This window comes from Camelus dromedarius, chromosome 5 (assembly GCF_036321535.1).
Source record: "Camelus dromedarius isolate mCamDro1 chromosome 5, mCamDro1.pat, whole genome shotgun sequence".
NCBI classification, from domain to species: domain Eukaryota; kingdom Metazoa; phylum Chordata; class Mammalia; order Artiodactyla; family Camelidae; genus Camelus; species Camelus dromedarius.
This window is the reverse complement of record NC_087440.1, coordinates 80,515,565-80,534,186: the sequence shown is the minus strand read 5'-3', so window position 1 is coordinate 80,534,186 and position 18,622 is coordinate 80,515,565. Positions and strand designations below refer to the sequence as shown.

General features: G+C 36.9%; 1 protein-coding gene and 1 non-coding gene across 3 annotated transcripts in view; both read right to left on the bottom strand.

Moving 5' to 3' along the window:
- Nucleotides 1-2,857: 2,857 nt before the first annotated feature.
- SPATA7 (spermatogenesis associated 7) overlaps nucleotides 2,858-18,622 on the bottom strand; it is a 32,601-nt gene continuing 16,836 nt past the window's right edge. For both annotated transcript variants that reach the window (XM_010989161.3, XM_010989162.3), the window contains 7 exons: nucleotides 13,104-13,579; nucleotides 11,921-11,987; nucleotides 10,146-10,261; nucleotides 7,906-7,959; nucleotides 6,530-6,607; nucleotides 3,722-3,779; nucleotides 2,858-3,466 (listed from right to left, as the gene is read on the bottom strand). In XM_010989161.3, coding sequence (XP_010987463.2) covers nucleotides 2,906-3,466; nucleotides 3,722-3,779; nucleotides 6,530-6,607; nucleotides 7,906-7,959; nucleotides 10,146-10,261; nucleotides 11,921-11,987; nucleotides 13,104-13,579 — 1,410 coding nt within the window. In that variant the 3' untranslated portion in view covers nucleotides 2,858-2,905. The remainder of the gene's footprint in view (nucleotides 3,467-3,721; nucleotides 3,780-6,529; nucleotides 6,608-7,905; nucleotides 7,960-10,145; nucleotides 10,262-11,920; nucleotides 11,988-13,103; nucleotides 13,580-18,622) is intronic.
- On the bottom strand, nucleotides 9,833-9,966 carry LOC116153744 (small nucleolar RNA SNORA43). The gene has a single exon (XR_004137626.1). It is a non-coding gene; the product is annotated as a small nucleolar RNA SNORA43 (small nucleolar RNA).

Genomic DNA, 18,622 nt, shown 5'->3' with positions numbered 1-18,622 from the left:
AAAGACAGGAGGAAATATCTGTCCTGTTTTCCCTTGTCTGGAGCTAAACCTCCCCTCGAGGTCAAACTGTCTCCCTCCACGAACAGATGCATTCATGCTCAAGCAGACGATGACCTGGGGATCCAAAGAGAACAAGTCCTTTATTTTGAGAAGCCCACATTTTAGACAGTAGACAAACTGGGTACGTACACAATGTTATAAATCTTCTGGCAGATGTGGAAAGATCTCATCCAAAGCAGGAGGGACAGATACAGGGGCAGTCACCCAAGTGTTACATTCAATCTGGGCTGTCAGGGAAGGCTCCAGGGGGCGACAGAGGGGCAATGATGCTCTGAGCAGGAAGCAAGCACAAAGGTGCAGAGAGAGGGCGGACCTCGAGGTTCAGGGAACAAGCAATTAAATGTGATAAGACACTTAGGCTGCGGTGGGGAGAGCATGGCAAGAGATGACCTGGGAAGGAGACACGACTTTATAATATAAAAAATGCAGAGGGGTCTGTACTTTACCTTGTTAGCAAGAGGAAACTCTCAAGGGTTTTATTTTGGGGGGGGGAAGGAGGTGACATGGTCTGTTTTAATATAACAGCCTGTGGTGAGTCCCACACAGCCTGTTTAATTTCTTACAGCCTTGGGACAAAGGCTCTGTAATTACTCCTGTTCAACATGTGAGAAAGGACAAGGAAGCTCAGTAACCAGCTTAAAGTTGCAGCTCATAAGGATCACACCTGAGCAATTTGGCTCCAAAGGCTGACTCATCACAACTCTGTGAGTCAGAGCTGAGAATGGGCTCTGGGAGAAAATGGAGGGAAAGATACACATTAACATGCTGCTTCAAGTCTAAGCCAGTATTTCCCAAATTTACCATTCACTTCCTACTTTTACACAGCTTTTGCCATGTCCAAGAACCACTTTTAGTATTTCTTTAAACCAACTCATCTTTTTAAACTTAAATTTTAAAGGGAAACCTGAGGATAACAAAACACCCTAAGGGCTACAAAAGTTAGGATGGGTCATAGCCTGAGAGACAAAAAGCTGGACCTAGAGTTGGAGGATAGAGAAGACCAGACACGTCAGGGCAGGCAGAAGGAGTCTGGAGCTGGACCCAAAGGGTGCAGAAGCACCAGGAAGAGAGTTACTGAGAAGGCCTTAAGCAAGATGGCAGCTCCAGCAAAGGGAGGAAAATCTGAACCAGAGCAGTGAGTCTAAGGTACTTATATGGATAATAGCGGGAAGGGTTTGTGCAAGTTCAGGCTGGGCCTGAAAGAAGGATGGAGTTCAAGAAGCAAGTAGAGGGGTGAAGGATGACTGATGGGGAGACCCAGGGTGGGAGCCAAGAATAATGTTAGGATGTTTTAGGTGGTTGAAGAAGACTGCAAGATGGGGAAAAGAAGGGTTGCTTAGGGGGTAAGGTAAAAATCCCAGAGGTGAGAACTGAGGGTAGGTGGAGCCGAGAAAGGGCTACAGCATGGTGACTTGCGGCGTAAGACGCTGGGGGAGAACTGGGCTGGGTACCCAGCCCTACCATGCTATACTTTGCAGGTTGTCCTTGAGCCTGAATCCTGAACACACTGGTGATGGTCAGCTTCCCATGAGTGAGATGGACCTGTCATCCAACTACCACCAGAAATCAGGTCTAATACCTCCAGGGGTATGCACCACCTTTTGGGAAACACCTGTGTGGGCAAAGGATGATAAAAGCCTGAGTTAAGAAGTGGGATACTTGGAAGCAATCACTAAGTTTTTAGATGAACATTTGGGTTAGCATCATTATTCCATTTCATCTTTTTACCCTCCATGGCAGCTAGGCGTGAAACTTTGCATGTAACAGGCACTCAAATATTGTTACATTATTGTGAGTGGTTAAAAAGATGTAAGTACAGAAGAGTATTCTGAGACATGATTGAATATGAAGGACCCCATTCATGGACTACAAGGGCAAGGGGAGGGTGTCAAACTGAGCCTGGTAGAATGTGTGCCCTCACAGGAAGGGATGATGTTTCAGGTATCTGACAGGCCATCCTAGCTGGTAACTAGAAAGGCCTTGAGGTTTTAGGTATTGCAGGAAAGTGAGAAAACAGAAGTTAAAGGTACTGTAGAGAAGGCTTACTGTTTCAAGATCCACTCTAGATCATAGACCCTTTCCCACTGCCTACAAAATCACTGATGTCTGGGTAAAGTACGTTCCCCTGAAAAGTAACTTTAGAAATTGTGGCCATCTTATCCCAAGGAGGCCCCAGTGATTCTCACCTTTGGCATTCACACCCTTGTATTCTACCTCTTAAGTGTGGGCGGGACCTGTGACTTGCTTTTAACCAAGAGAATGTAGCAAAGGTGATGGAAGTCATTCCTGTGATCACATTACGTTACTGTCATTCCTGTGATCACATTACGTTACTGTGTTGTTTCATGAGACTCCATCTTGCTAGCAGACTCTCGCTCGTTCTCCTGTGAGCTGCCCGTGGAGGGGGCCAAGTGGCAGGGAATGGTGGGCAGACCCTAGTTGCTGAGGGCAGCCAATAGCCACGGCCAGAAAGAAACTAAAGCCCTCAAATCTATAGCTACAAGGAAAGAAATTCTGTCAACAATCTGAAAAGAATTTGGAAGCAGAATCTACCCCCAGTCAAGCTTCCAGATGAGACCATAGCACCAACTGACATTCGGCTTGTAGGCGTCTGAGACCAAGAACGGAGGACCCAGCTAAGCCGTGCTTAGACTCCTGATTCAAAGAAACCATGGGATAAGTAATACATGTGTGTTGTTTTAAGCTGCTAAGTTTATAGAAATTTATTATACAAGATAGAAAATGAACATAGAAATCTTAATATATAAAAGAAAAAAAGAGTAAAAGGAATACTGAATTATTGGCCATTTGGAATATTTATTAATGACGATCAAACATCCAAAGATTAGTCCTCAATGCTCATTTCCATGATTTTAAGAGTTGGTGCTTCCATGTCCTGATTATCATCTTCGATACTGCACAGCTGAATAGATGGGCAGAGTGCTGTGCTAAGACAGCACAATTCATTTGACGTCTCAACCTTTTCAGTGTCACTGTCGCCTTCAATGACATTCACAGAGGTTTCTTGGTCTAGTAAACTGTCTGACATACTTGCATTTTTTTCACCCCAAATTGAAGTTCCAAGATTTATTTCATCATTCACCTGTTGAATTATAACCCCTTCTGAGTACTTTGATTTATAGACGGGCAGGAAAAATTCACCCGGTGAGGAGACTGTCTCGTTCTCTTCCTTTGGTACAGACAATAACATATTCAAAGCTTTTTGGTATTCTTGACGCTCCTGTTTAATGGCTAAATCTTGTTCATTTTTACATTCATTTTGTTCTGAATTCTCAGTTTTTTCAAAATCAAGCAACATATCAACATCATCTAGCTTTAGTGAGTTTTCCTTGGACACACAGCCTAAGTCCACCTTGAGGATGTGTAGCAGGTGGCGCATTTTTGCCTAGAATAAAGAGACGTGAATAATTATATTAATTAAGCTAGTGAAACTGAATTACTTTTGTCCGCAGTGCTCCAAGTCTCAGAAGAATTAATACTTCTTCCACACTCTGTGCCTGCACCCCCACCCCGCCAATACACATGAAAATTGCAAGGGAAAAAAAGTGCTTGTTTTTAATGTATTCTCTGAGAGTATGGTAAAACTTTAAATTCTTTCGATATTAGATTTTTTATAATAAAGTTCTAAAGAAAGACAAACCTCCTCCAAATGATGTTTATTTTGCTTTATATGTCTCTCAAATAGTCGTTCTAGAAACCTACAAATGATAAATAAAAATGTTAATGTCTCAATATCAGGAAATCAACTGAATATAAAATAGCCATGCAATAACTAAACTACTAAAGGTTGGAAAATATGTTTTAGATTACCTTTTTCTTTTCTAAAGATGAGCACTGTCCCTGTTCTGTCAAGTTCTCCGATTTGGAAGCTAGTATGACTGCCACTATGTGTAATTTATGTAACAGACGCCAGTGTTTCTGAAAGATCGCGTGCTACTTAACACTTCTGTGAATAAAATATTTTACAGAAAGTTCCCCCAACCCCCTGCACACACCATGAAACTTTTTTTTCTCACTTGTACACAAACACCAAAAGCCTTTCTCCCTCCCTTTCTCTTTCACAGACAAACCACCTCTAAAACCAAACAATTCTCTTATAAAGAATTACTTTACAATGCTTCCTAAATTATACTTAAAAAAAATTCCACTGATGGTAAATTCACATAACCTAAAAGTTATCACTTATAAGTACCACTAAGTGCTAGACATTTGTGTTGGACACATGGTAATCATTATACCTCTAATCATGACCAATACTGAAAGAGAAAGTGTTATAAAATCCATTTTAAAGATGAGAAACGACATCCCTAAGATGATGGCTTCCCCTCCCCCAAGGTCACAAGCTATTAAGGAATTTAACCCAGACGAGCCTGCCTCCAGACACATTCTTTCAGCTCTACCACGCCTGTCCAGCTATCACAGGAGTGTTACCAATTGGTTTCTTGAAAAACAACTCACTTGTTACCATTTATTATTATCAATGAAGTTATGAGCCAACCTTAGATTTTTTGTTTTGTTTTGAATTATTTTGCAATTTTTAAAAAGCCCAAGAAATCTATATTTTATATTTTACAACTATCATTGATGTTTTAGACTATTCGCTTCTAGGCATTTTTTTATGCATGTTTATTTCTTTACCAAAATTGGGATTAAACAGTACATACTGTTTTGATACCTGTATTGTTTTTTCTAATCAATTATATATTTTGAACATCTCCATGTATCAATAAATTCACTTTTACATCATCATTTTAAATCTCTAAACAGAACTTAGTATTATAAATATTCTACAATTTATTCAACCAAATCTTTACTATTCAATCTGTAGCCTGATTCCATTTTTTGATGTACTATAAAAAATGCCACAATAAACAGCCTTGTAATCTAAAAAAAAAAAGTGAGTTTTTTAAAACAAAAATACATGTTTTTCATGTGAACTTTTTGTTTTTGTTTCAGCTTCTAACCTTTTTTGATTTACAGTTGGAATCTTAATATTTTTGTTATTTTTGTGGTAAAAAAATAACAAAAACTTTACCATTTTAATTATAAAATTTACAGTTCAGTAGTGTTACGTATATTTACACTGTTGTGAAACAGATCAAAAGAAATTTTTCATCTTGCAAATCTGAAACTACAACCCATTATGCATTTTTAGCCAATTTTTTAAAATGAAAGGGGTAAATAGAATTACCATCAAAAATTTAGGCTTTTTGGTGTAGCTTTTTATACTAATAATGAAAATGTTTGCCTTAATTTAAAAGCTTCATATAGAAACAGAAATAATTCATTAGAAATGTCTGCACTTGACATATGATGACAGGGAAAGTACGCAAGATACACATAATGGGGTCCTATGATCCTTATCATAAAGTGTTATCTAAATAAACTTTAGCCAAATAAATGTTCAGGCTGGCTCAGGACCACACAGTTTCCTTAAGTTATACAATACTAACCTGGTTTTCCAAACTTCCCCTTTCACTCACAGTGTGCCAGCCTAACCTTTAATTTGTCCTCCTGTTACTACTAACAGTTGTAACAAACAAGCTTACTTTGGATTCTCATGAGTTTCAAACACGAAAACCAGATGATGGATCTTTGCAAATAAGAAGCAAAAATTCAGTTTCCTAGTCTTATAAACTAAGAAATATATTAATATTTTTGGCTTGTTTCTTTGTAGACTGTATGGGATTTTTACATGGATGATAATGTCATCTGTGAATAAAGACAATTTAACTTTTTTCTTTCAAATACCTTTTTTTTTTTTGTGATAGGTTTTTGAAACTGAGGTAATATAACTACATTATATTAGTTTCAGGTGTACAACATAATGATTTGAATTTATATATTGCAGAATGTTCATCATAGTAAGTCCAGTTAACATTTGTCACCATATATAGTTACAAGAAAATTTCTTCTTGTAACGAGAACTTTTAAGATCTATTCTCTCAGCAACTTTCAAATATGTAATATGGCGTTAACTGTAGTCACCATGCTGTACATTATATCCCCATGACTTCTTTATATTATAACTGGAAGTTTGTACCTTTTGACTCCCTTCAACCATTTCCCCCACCTCTTAGCCCCTGCCTCTGGCAACCACCAATCTGTTCTCTGTATCTAAGGGAAATGAACAGAAGCTCTGTTCTTTTCTATAACTCCCTCAAACTGTGAACTCTCCTTAGAATATGAATTACATATTCTTTACAATTTACTATCAATTATAAGAAAATGGTCCCCTATGAAATCAATATAATTTTCATTTCCTGACATGTGAAAATAACTTTAAAAAATTAACCTCAAATGTTGGCACAACATTTTAAAATGACTATAACTCAATAAAAAAATGTAAAAACAAAAACCACACAAAACAAAACAAAAAAATTAACATCAAATGAAGAGTATTCAATGTATTGTTCAACCACTATAATATAATTTTAAAAAATCTAACCTGTTTGAAAATAAACCAAGTTTCAAAATTTCTTCTGTTACATCTTCAATGAAACTTAGATACAACAGTTCTTCTTCACTGTGAAGGAAAAGCAATATACAGCATAAAAATTATTGCTTACTTACTCTAAAAACTATAGGGAACAGGAGTACATAATTAGAAATAGTGGGGTATTATAAAATAAACATGTCTATAGTCTTGAAGCATGCAAGGATAGTTATTAAAGATGAGAACATATTCCCTATTAGAATAAAATTTCATAGATATCTACAACATGCATCAAGCAGTAAAGGATAAGCAGGGGTTAAACAAAACAGAAAGCACCTGGGGCAAGAGGCCAAATAAGTGTGATCCCCTGGGGGCACCTGTTCCCAACAAGCATTTTAAATGTACTCTGGCTCCTAACCATGTCCTGCAACAGGGGTGTGAACCTCTCTGCATGGTTCTTGCAGGAAGGGAAAGAGTAAAGTCATTCAGAGAAGCAGGAACTTCATTTGTGAAATCCTCTACTGATCCTAAGGAGAGCATTTTATTTTAAGATTGGGAAATTTATTGAGCAGAAAAAAAAATTTTTTTCTCAAAATGTTTGGAGATGAGCAAAAATATTCTAATAGAAAAACCTGTGTGCATTAATATAGTGACAATTTTTAATTACTTGGACATATTTCTCTGTTATACTATTTTATGAGATAACTGTATTTTAGTAGCCATTATAAGAAAATTAGGATACTATTATAAGTTTGATTTTAATTAGCTAAAATCAGTAAATTGATAGAAAATATAAATAGCAAGCAATTACTCAATTACTGAATAAATAAATATAAGGGGAAGAGTTAATTAGCAAATCAAATAGAATATTAAAAGGTTGCATAAAATTATGCTTTCAAGCAGATTCACAGGCAGCAACTTTGAGAATAAATGAAACTATAACAATAGATTATTTTCCCTAAAAAACAATGCAGCTTAACTAAAACAACATTAAAACCTAGAAGTATAGTATTGGCAGAACACTGGTGAGGTTAGAAAGCTCCAGGAAGGGTATCCTGAACTACCAAAAGCCTGCATTTCTCTCAAACTCATCTTTATTAGTTTTTATTATTTTTATTTATAAAAATCAAAATGATGAGTACTAATTATAAAAAAGCAGATTATTAACTTAGGGACGAAGTTCCACTGGACATAAAAATGAAGTTATTAATAATTATTTCAGAAAATTCTGGTCATTTTCTCAAATTTAGTATGTATTACATGATTGAACCCAAAAGCTGGTTGTAAAGAGAGATTAGTGTTCAATCCTAACTTATTTAATAATAATTTGTGTGATTCTTAATTGCTGATTTCCACTAAGCAAAATGAAGAGGTCAAAAAGAACTTACTCAGAATAGATTTTTCTCTCTGAAGGAGGCTGCAGGGAATATTGACATACTGCCCTGGAAAGGGAGAATTAGAATATTTTAACAAAACAATGATTGGCATACAATAAGCGTTTAAGATTATCTTGATGATCTGATCTGATCTTCAGAACAACCCTGTCAGATACACTAGGTAGGTACTATTTTTCCCACTTACTAAACAGTTCACCAAGGGGCAGAAAGGCTAAGTAACTTGCCAAGGTCATGTGTCAGTAAGTAGCAAAGACAGATTTTTAAATTAGTCTTCTAATTATAAATTCACAGTCCTTTTTTAAAACTGTACTATGAAACTTACCTTGTAGAAACAATTATCAATTTGACTAAGATAAAAACATAAATGATGTTGGAAACATACTTCCCTATGGAAAAAATTTTAAGCTAGTCATTATGATAAATTCTGTCATTACACAGTTACGTCATCACTCGTTAATGCCAAGCTTTCTATTCAGGTATATTCAGTTACAACACTTTGTGTCTTTGAGGTAGAAACTACCAGGGAAGATAAACATCCCTTCTTTCCATCGTTCTCTATGTTCACTGCGCACTGGCTCCACCAGCTCAGGAGAGCCTCTGAAGTTATAAGCACTAAAGCATCGTGAATTTCAAGACAGAGTAGTTAGCAACGAACCACTCCCCCAACACCCTCCTTCCCCCCAAAGTTCTGCCAGGCAGGTGAGATCTCCGTAAGGCCAGGCCCGAGGGCAGATGTAGTTCCTGAGGGAACGTGCATGCTTGCCTTCTGGCCTGCTGTAGGATGCCTCATTCTTGCCCTCTTTAGTCGTTTTTTCCTTCCACCTCCTTCATCTCACATGCAAGTGCTGACACTGGAAATGCATTTGACAGCTGAAGCTATCAAAGGCATTTTTTAGGTTCTATACTACCTGCTAAACTATCACTTTTATTTAGGTGCAGTGCACCATAATTACTAAACATGATGAATCATTAAAAAAAAGTGCCTCCTCTACAAAGCATGTATAGATAAAGCACTAGCATGTGATGGATGTTCAAAATCACAAATGATGGAATCTCCAATGGTAAGGTTCTTCAGTACGACGTGTGCCATGTAAACTGGTTTGCATCACTGCTGGATGATCTGTCTAGGGAGAAATCCTTTCTCATATACGAGTAGTGATGATAAATAATACAAAGCCAGTGCCCCTTTTCCCTTTATTAATGAATTGACAAAATGAATTCATTTAAACTTTTCTTTTTTTTTCTGAGACATGGAATCTCATCAGTGAATCCCCCTAAACCATGTTTTTCTACAGCAGGTTTGTCAACCTCAGCCCTGCCAGCACGGGGACCCCCTTCCCTCCTGCCCACTGCCACACGCCCTGGGAGGGACACGCTGGTTGAGAGCCAGTCACCTATAGCTTTTGTTCGACCCTCAACAGCAAACTGAGCCCTCCACCTGACAGGGGGCCACGGCCCCCTCCGCCCCCCAGGGCCCTGGTCTGGATGATCATTTATAGGGTTATGGTTGGTCCATCGACGGGCTCCACACAGGGGCCTGACCTCTGCCTCACCCACAGGGCAAATGCCAGGCGTGACCCTTTGGCGCTCCTTCCAGAATGACCAAACCGTCTCTTGCTCCTTGTCAAGGGTCTTCACAGCACAAGTGCTCATGGACCAGGTGGCTCCAGACCCCGCACAGGAAGTAATGGGTCTGGACAGGACACAGGCCACTGATACCGGCTCAGTGGCTCTCAGGCAGGGAAGCAGGTCACACCTGCCCAACTCTTTCTTCTACAAAGTCTCCCCCAGATAGACCTACTGAATGACTGAAGGAGACCCTCTCTGAGTCAATCCCACTGTGCCCGAAGCTTGCCACGTGCTCATATATCTCATTTAATCCTCACAACGAGCCTTCCTCTATGGAAGAAGAAAATCGTACTGTCCGGCTACAAACCATTCTTAGTGCCCACTGTTCTGAGCACTGAGCGTAGAAACAGCCGCTTCCTCTGTGCCCCGACGTCACGGGTGCAGCAGGGCAGCTGCATCCGTGGTGCCGGCAGGTCCGCCATCTGTGGGGCAGCAGTTCATTTAAACTTTTGACTACTTACTTTGTAAAAAGTCCTTAGTAAAACTAACAAGGCCACTACCAAACACCTAAGTAGATGAGAGCACGCTATTAAAACAGTACGTGTGCTGCAAAGTCTGAATGTCTGTTACACAGGACAGTTCGATGTGGACAGCTGAAATACCTTGATGCGGAGCACTGAAGAGCACCATCTTTAACCTCGTCCCAGGGTAATTCATGCCCTTGTAAAGGTAAAGGGGTTATTCTTCCTTTGGTATCATATGTCATGCAACTAGATGCCTGGGGATGCAATGAGAAGAATAAATCTTTATGTTGCTTCAAAAATCATGAAAGCAGAAATAAAGCAAAAGAGCAAAAATTTCTAAAAATAGTCAAGGAGAGAGAGTACAGATACTTAGTAGATTAAAGTGACTGGCATATTAGAACAAAGCATGTTTTAGAATATATTTCCATACAATCAATACTTTTTTCTTAATTTAAAATAAAACAATTTCTAATATTTTATTGAGGAACATATTAAATGACATTTAAGAATTACCACAAATAAACATGTAAAGAGAAAATGAAACAAATTTGTTAAGATTTAAGTAAACTGGAGAGAAAATACCCTATTATTCAGAAATTCAAATAGTCCATCTGTTCAAATGCCAACCTATCAAATATGTAAAAGCAATGGTAGCTACGGCAGTCTGAACAATAACATTAACAAACAAAAGTAATGGCAGCTTACTTTTATAGAACCCTTACAAGGGGCCACATAACTATGCCAAGCATTTACTTGCACCATCAGATTTAATCTTTACAATGCTAATTTATGTGTAGTGTTTTAATTTTAAAAATGCTGTTAAAATGCTGGTCTATCTACTGCAGCTAATAATCTACTAGCTTCCTCAGTAGACTGCTGGTGATACTGATTACAGAATAAGGGGACACACTGTTTTCTTACAGGGTTATGGATAAACATTTGGGGCACAATAAAAGTGGACTTCCGCTTTAGTTTAGTTAGAGCTAACCCTCTTCCTAAATCTCTAGCTAGTCCTAAGTATCATTTATGAAGCCCGGGTGAGACCAAGTACTTTACCTACAACGTTCATTCCTTCCAATGACCCTGCATATTAAGTACAGTGTTTACAGATGTGGAAAGTCAGCTCTCAGAGAAACTGATTTGTCCTTGGGCCTTAAAGGGCAGAATCCTATGTTAATAGCTATTAATGGCTGAGATGGCAACCTACGATCCTCTACCCATTTCCAGAAGGGGAGAGGGAAGTTGAGTGTGCTTATATTTTATTCTTCTATCTCTGACTCTGCTTGACATTTTAATAGACAATCATTTTCACAAACAATAAATTTAAACTAGGATGCAGGTATATATGAGTAATACCCCCCAAATAAAAATAATCAGTTTATCACAAAGTCTGTAATATTTTAAAAGAAATGATTGCTAAATATTCAAAATACAAACACTAAAAAGGAGCTTTATGCTCTTAGAAAAAAGTAAAAGCAAGCATAAGAGAATGATATCCACCTATTCTTATAAAATGTGTAATTTCTAATAATATAATCACTGGCAATTCTTTAAAAAGAATTACAGGCATAGAAGTGAAAATAACTTCTATACAACTTCTCTGGCTCCTTTAGTGATCCCAGTATGCATCTCTGAAAAGAACACGTAAGGTATTTTATTCATCCACCCATCCATCCATCCAGCCAACCAACCATCTAGAAGAGATGCTAACAACAAGTAGTTTTTCAGATTGGGCAGGGTCTATCGGGCCACCCACAGAGAGCTATCACCACTCGTCAACAGGCAATGCTTCTGTGCACTGGCCAGATCATACACAAAATTTTATTCTTCAGTCCAAACAGCTATATATACCATATTAAGTTAAAGCAGCTATAATTCTAACGTGGAACACAAAGAGATCTCATGTTTATTACCTGCTTTATGTTCACTTCTGAATCTGTGAAGTTCTTAATTTCAACTGTCTCAAAATCACATTTAAAGCTGTAATATTTTAAAAGAAATTATTGTTAAACCTTTAAAATATAAACACTGTGATAATGAACTTAACTGTCTAGAAAAAATAAACTCAAACATGAGAGATGGAATTCATCTATTCTTATAAAATGTGATTTTTAACTATATAATCAGGAAATAGATACAACTTGGATTATATATGCTTTTTCCTTTTTTTTTTTGAGTAACAGCTAGATTTCAGTTGGATAAAATGGGACTAGGGAAATGGTAACTATTTTCTTCAAAAAGCTGTCATAAATCTAATCAGAAAATTATATGTTATACTTGCTTTCCTTATTTCTTCCTCACTTGAAAAGTTCTACCATTAGATTCAATTCCTTAATTCTTTGATTAAATGTATATAGACTGATCTTACTATACCCAGAGAAAAGAACGCTGGACATAAATTGCTTTTTTACTTTTTAAAATAATTAAAACCTAGTACCAGATAAATATCTGTTTCTATGACACAAGGAAAAACAATCACAAATTTGCTAACCCTCAGTACTTTATGAGATTTGTTTCTTTCTTCAATCATTTGGCAACCTTTAATGAAAATTCATTATGTGCCAGGTACTAGTGTATACAGAATAGTGAGGCAAATTATACTCAATTTCCAGAAATCACCCCAATTGTCTATATTATACCTGGGGAGACGCTGCTGAATATTTGCAGGGAAGGGAGCACATAAGTAGTCAGACAAATAATTGCTTTTCCTCCCTTTCTACAGTCCACTGTTTTGCCATTTCTAACATAAATCAATAGACATACAGAAATGCTGTCTGATGACATATTTTAAAGATTCTCTGAAAGTATATTTAAAAACATACACAAGTTCTAGTAGCATGTTTGAAACAAAAAGTTTAAAGACGTACCATTCATGTTTATAAGGTACTTGACAAGTTTAATAGCTATTTTTTCAACAATTTCTGATAGTTCTAGTGATGTGTGCAGAAGGGAAAGTCACATTAATCTCATTCCGATCAAAAGGGCACCACCAGACCTGAAGTCTGGCACATAAGGTACATGATATAAAATAAGGAATATTATTTAGTTTCTACCACATCCTGAAGGATTTACTCTTGACTGTTGTGCATTAATTACCTGCTTAATTCAGTCTGGGTTTCAGCTTCTAACCGCTGATCTGAAAAATCCTTTTTTCTTTTGGCAGGTGTATAATATCGATACTGTGACAGGAAAGATTTTGCTTCTGTTTTTAAAGTGCGTGGGGTGAATGGCAAATGTCTGTTAGAAAAGAGTTCAGAATGTTTATCCAAGAGGTCCCCACTAGGTGCTTTTGAAATAACTAACTGAAACCGGTGGGAATTTGGGAATGTGCCTCTGGGCCCTTTGCCGTAGGAGGTTCCAGAGCATGATTTCCTGGGCCCAGAGGCAGCATAATCCATGCTGGACAGGGAGGAACTGGAGTTCTTCTCAGCACCATTTGTGAGGACTTTATTGGATTTGGGTAGACTTAGGTGCAGTCTCTCTGAAGAAGTTACCGGTGATCTTGTAAAGGATTGAAATCCACTCACTTCTTCAATTAACATACCATCTTCATCTTGTGGTTCTCCTGAAGGCTAAGAAAATTTGATTTGACAGTCATCAATTACATTTACAAATTCATTTAATTGGGGATCTCCAGATTATATATTAAAAAATGGCTGCTTCAGGGCTCTACAAAACTAACACATAGGTTCCTGAAGATGTGAACACTGTATATGATGTTATATTCAAGGTTTTGAATTATTAATATATAAAAATATAATTTTAAATATAAGCAAGAGTAATCATTTTTCTTTCTGAAACTAAAAAAATGATTAATAACATATATCCATGTTCATGGTCTTGAACTTGTGTACTGAGGCAGAGCTCGGTTCTGAGTTTCCAAATCAATTGTGAGCACTGATCTCCTCCACCACTGCTGGTGGCAGCATCCGCCCCCTCCTGTCTTGTTGTCGTGGCAATCTTCAGCGCCAGCGCTTCCTCTGTGACTTAAAGGCCTGAAGAAATGAAAAGGAACCTCTCTTCACAATGTATGGAGCCCTGATGTAAGTAAATGATACTTTAAATATAATTAAGAAAGATTTATTCCGCAAAAAGTTCATATATGTTTCCTTCTCAACTTATCATGAGTGGGGAAAGCTCTGAAAGGGAAGGTGTTTTGGCCTGCTGTGTTTCTCTTTGGTTTAACTTTATTTCTACAGGGTTTAAGAGCTTTATTTCATAAGGTTTAAGAGCATAGACAATATTTTATTCTTTTACAGACTAGATGCCCAAGTCTTGTCCATGATTCCAGACTTTGTGGACACCTGCGTATCCTTTACAGAACTCTAAGGCACTGTATTAAACAGTAGAGGGGAAGTTACATAGAAGTTTAAAAAACTGAGGTGAAAAAGGCTGATTTAGCCAGTTATATCTGCCCTACAAGCTCATGGGGAGGAAAACAAGAGGAAAATAAACAAGTTGAGTAAGAAAGGAGCTTTCTGTGGAAAAGGTACTGTTATTGCCAATGAGTGGAATAAAAGAGGAATAATAAGAACTTCTATCACTGTTACTGATATGTATGGAGTACATACTATGTGCAAGGTACTGTTCTAATTAATTTACAGGTACAACTCATTTAATCATCACGTCAACTTCTGGGTGGTGGTACAAATATTATCTCTGTTTTATAGATGAAGAAACTGAGGTGCAGGTACTCATAGATTTGAATCCAGGTGAGCCTATGCTCTTCCTATTGCATCATATTATCTATTTTACAGACACATTTGAAAATTATACATTTTTAGATTTTTTTTTACACCACCAGGAATCTAAAACTGATTTTAACTCCTTTCCTGGTAGTGAACAAGTCACCTAACTTAAGTACTGATTTATCTCAGTACTTAAGTATCTAAGTACTGCAGTAAGGAAATTGCAGATTAACTGGATATTGTAACTACTGTCTAAAATAGGTCAAGTCACCTATTTCCTTTTTAAGTGCTTTCTAACCCTTTCCCAAATATAAGGCAAACCTCAAAGCAACAAAGTATTTTGGCATTAAATTGTGAGTCACTGGGGTACTGTCTGGTTAATAACTTTACATTAGGTGTAAAAAGTGCTCCCAAACTAGACTCACGCTGCAGCTTACATACAAGAGGAGTCTGGCTCCCCGGGAAGCAATTTCTAAGTATGATCTGAAAAATCCTTTAAAGCTATTAAACAGTAATCACAGAAATTATTTACACTTAGGGGAACAACAGTACAAACTGAGATCAGAATAGGCAAAAATGCATAAGGCATTAGACTACCTATGAGAAAATTCTTATCAGTAATGATGAATTTTTAATAAGCAAAATTAAACACCAAAGAAGGTCTTTAAAGGCAAAAAAAAAGAGCTCATTTGCCTGAAATGAGTGGGAAAATTGTTTTTGAATTAATTGAAGGCATGAAACTTTTCTGTATCTTCATGTTTTGTAATCCCAACCTTGTATCCTACTTTTTCTTTCCTTGGAAACCAACAGAACACAGTGTAAAATCAACTGTACCAATCTGCTTTTTTGAGATTATATAATTGTTTCCTTTAGCTATGAATATCAGAAAGCTTGGATGGATATAATTTTCACAGAAAATCTGTATCACATTGGTAAATTCACTAAAGTTAAAATAGAAGATCACTGCAAAGTTCTAAAATCAGAAAAGGGTTAATTTTATGTCAGTGGAATAAAAATTCTGGTGGTAATCTGACCACTTTCACTTTCTTATATCATCCTTATAGTTTAATACAATTTATTGTAAACAGTTTCTGTGATTTAAGAATTTATGTAAAGTGATAATCATTGCGCAGTTAACATATGCATGTTTTCATGTCAAGAGTATCTATCCAATATGCAATATTCAATGCAGAACAACTGAGTTTTAATCTTTTTCAGGAATAATATCAGAAGAAAAGGTATACAAAGATTTTCCAACTGTCAGGTCTTAAAACAGTTGAGGAATCAATTCAAGTATAGCATTTATTTAAAAGTTTGATTAACACTTATTTTGCAAAAAGCTTCAAAGTATACTTTATAAAAGAAACTGACAGCTTCTGATTTTCATTGTTTTTAAAACAGATTTATTTAGAAACATGGATTACATTCACATATTCAATTTATCTTAATAGCACACAGTATGTGCTATACTAGTGATGTGAGTGAATAATGAGTAACTGTCTGTGGGGTATAGGGTGTAGACTTGAAAGGTCCTGGGGTGACAGCATGTGTGTCTCAATGTGAGAGAAAAAAGTAGCCCGTATTAGGAGAAAAAGTTTCTGATTACATGATCTCATACATATAGAGCTAGTATGTCCACAGGCTAAAGTTAGCATTTTCTCTTTAATTGAGGAAAAATTTTCAGTATATACAGATTATAACTACAACAGATATCTGTTATTTATTAAACCCATTCCAATGATCAAAATTTTAGGTCCCAAATAATTTTAATTTGAAAGTGTCTAAATATTTATCATTAAGGTTTATAAAAAGTGTAAGCAAACTGTAAGTTACTGTGAATTCTAAATAGAGTAAAAAACATACTTATATAAAAGCATAAATGAACTATACTTAGAGGCAAAAAGTTACAGGGTTTCAGTGACAAAAGGAAAAATGAATGGAAAATATCTTACATTTACAGACTTTATTTTCAACAAATTCCATTCTTATCTTAAAATACAATTATTAGTGCTAGATAACAGAAAACTATTTTAAATTTTCAGTTAAAAAGTACAATCCCTAAAAATGAAAATACACACGTGAGTCAAATACTGAAGAATAGATTCCCAGATGGTGAAGTGTGGTACAGTGTATAGCAGATTTATTCTAAAGGAAGCAGCTCTATTCTTGGTCCTTTTATCTGCATAACAGCCTTGGGGACTCTAAACAATATACTGACAGCTTTCGTGATGACTCCCAAATCTATTTTCAGCCTAGATCTCTTTCCTGACATAGATGCTTACATCCAACTCTTTACGGAATATAGTAGACACTCCAGAGGCGCCTCAAATCAAGTATGTCCAAACAAGTAAACTCATGCATTACATTACCTGCCCCCAAAGAAAAAAACTGCTCTTTGTCCTGTTATCATTATTTCAGTGAATGATCACCATCCTCCCAGTTGCCCAAGCCAGAAACCTGGGACCCTCTTGAATTCCTGTCTTTTGCTCTTCACATCATCCAAACAGTGACCAAGTCCTGGGGGGTCTACTTCTTCTCCTTCTGCCTACTGATATGTCACACCTTCATGTATAATAGAAAGAGGTGGAGTCAAACATATGGCACTTGGTACCTAGTAAGTAGAGCGGTGAAACTGGCTTTTACTATCAAGCAATAGTTCTTCCACAACACAGGTGCCAGGGGACAGGAAACAAAGCTCAGGGACTCATCTGGACAGTCTAGAAGACCATGCTCATGAATCTGAGATCCTCTCAATGGCTATACCCCAATTAGGTGACCTGCAAAGAAACCTGCCCATCTTGAATACTGGCACTGAGGGAACACTGGCCTTTGATAATCTGAAATCATATGCTGCCTCCACACAAGCTTGCAGACTAAATTTGCATTACACAAGTGGTCCATAAAAACTTTAAGCCAAGAAAAAGCACTCGTTTTTTTCTAATACACAAATTGTAGGGGATAAAAAGGTGGGAGAAGGAGAAATTTAGATTAAAAGAAATTTATCAATTAGTTGAAATTATTTATATCCCAATTCTAACAAACTAAAAAAAAAAAAAAGATAATGGGGAAATCTAAACAGTGGATATTTGATGATATTAAGGAATTATTAATTTTTAAGGCATAACAAAATGGTATTATGGTCTTTTAGATACATACAGAAATATTTATAGATAAAATTATATGATATCTGATATTTGCATCAAAATAATTTGGGACTGGGTAGTGAGTGAGGATATATGTGAAGTAAGTCTGCCCATTAATTGATCATTGTTGCACCTGGAGGACAAGAACATATGAGTTTATTATACTACTCTACTTTTATAGATGCTATAATTTTCAGAATTAAAAAGTTTAAAAAACAGACCATCACACACACACACAGACTCCCAGTTTCAGCCAAGAGATGGAGAGAGATGGAAAGAGCATAGTTCTCTCCATTACAACAAGAAAAAACCTGGGCGAACTGCAAATTAATGATTTTTCTTGAACTAATGATAGAACTAAGGTCACGAAGCAACAACTAACCTGAAATTTGGAGTGAGACAGGCACCTGCAGGGAGAAACAGGACCTGAGCATTTGCTTACTTAGGACAGATGTCACAGAATGCCATATAAACTGGTAAGAAGATTACGCTAGAAGTTTTTAGCTAATTGCTAAGACTGAGTGCAGAGTAGCACCAGAGTATGAAGCTTTCGAGACTTGGGGAGTTTGTACCCTCTTGCAAGCTTTTTCTCTGGGGACCCCACCAAGAGCTCTCAGAGAAACGCAGGAAGATTCCTGAGAAAATCTCTCCCTTCCCTGATTCCTTGGTGTGGCTAGGGGAAGCAACCACTGCAGAAATTCTTCCCAGGCCTATTTTCCCTCTCTTTCTCCACGCACAGGGGGAAATTCCCTTTACTTTGCGTATAACATAACTGCAAAAGTGA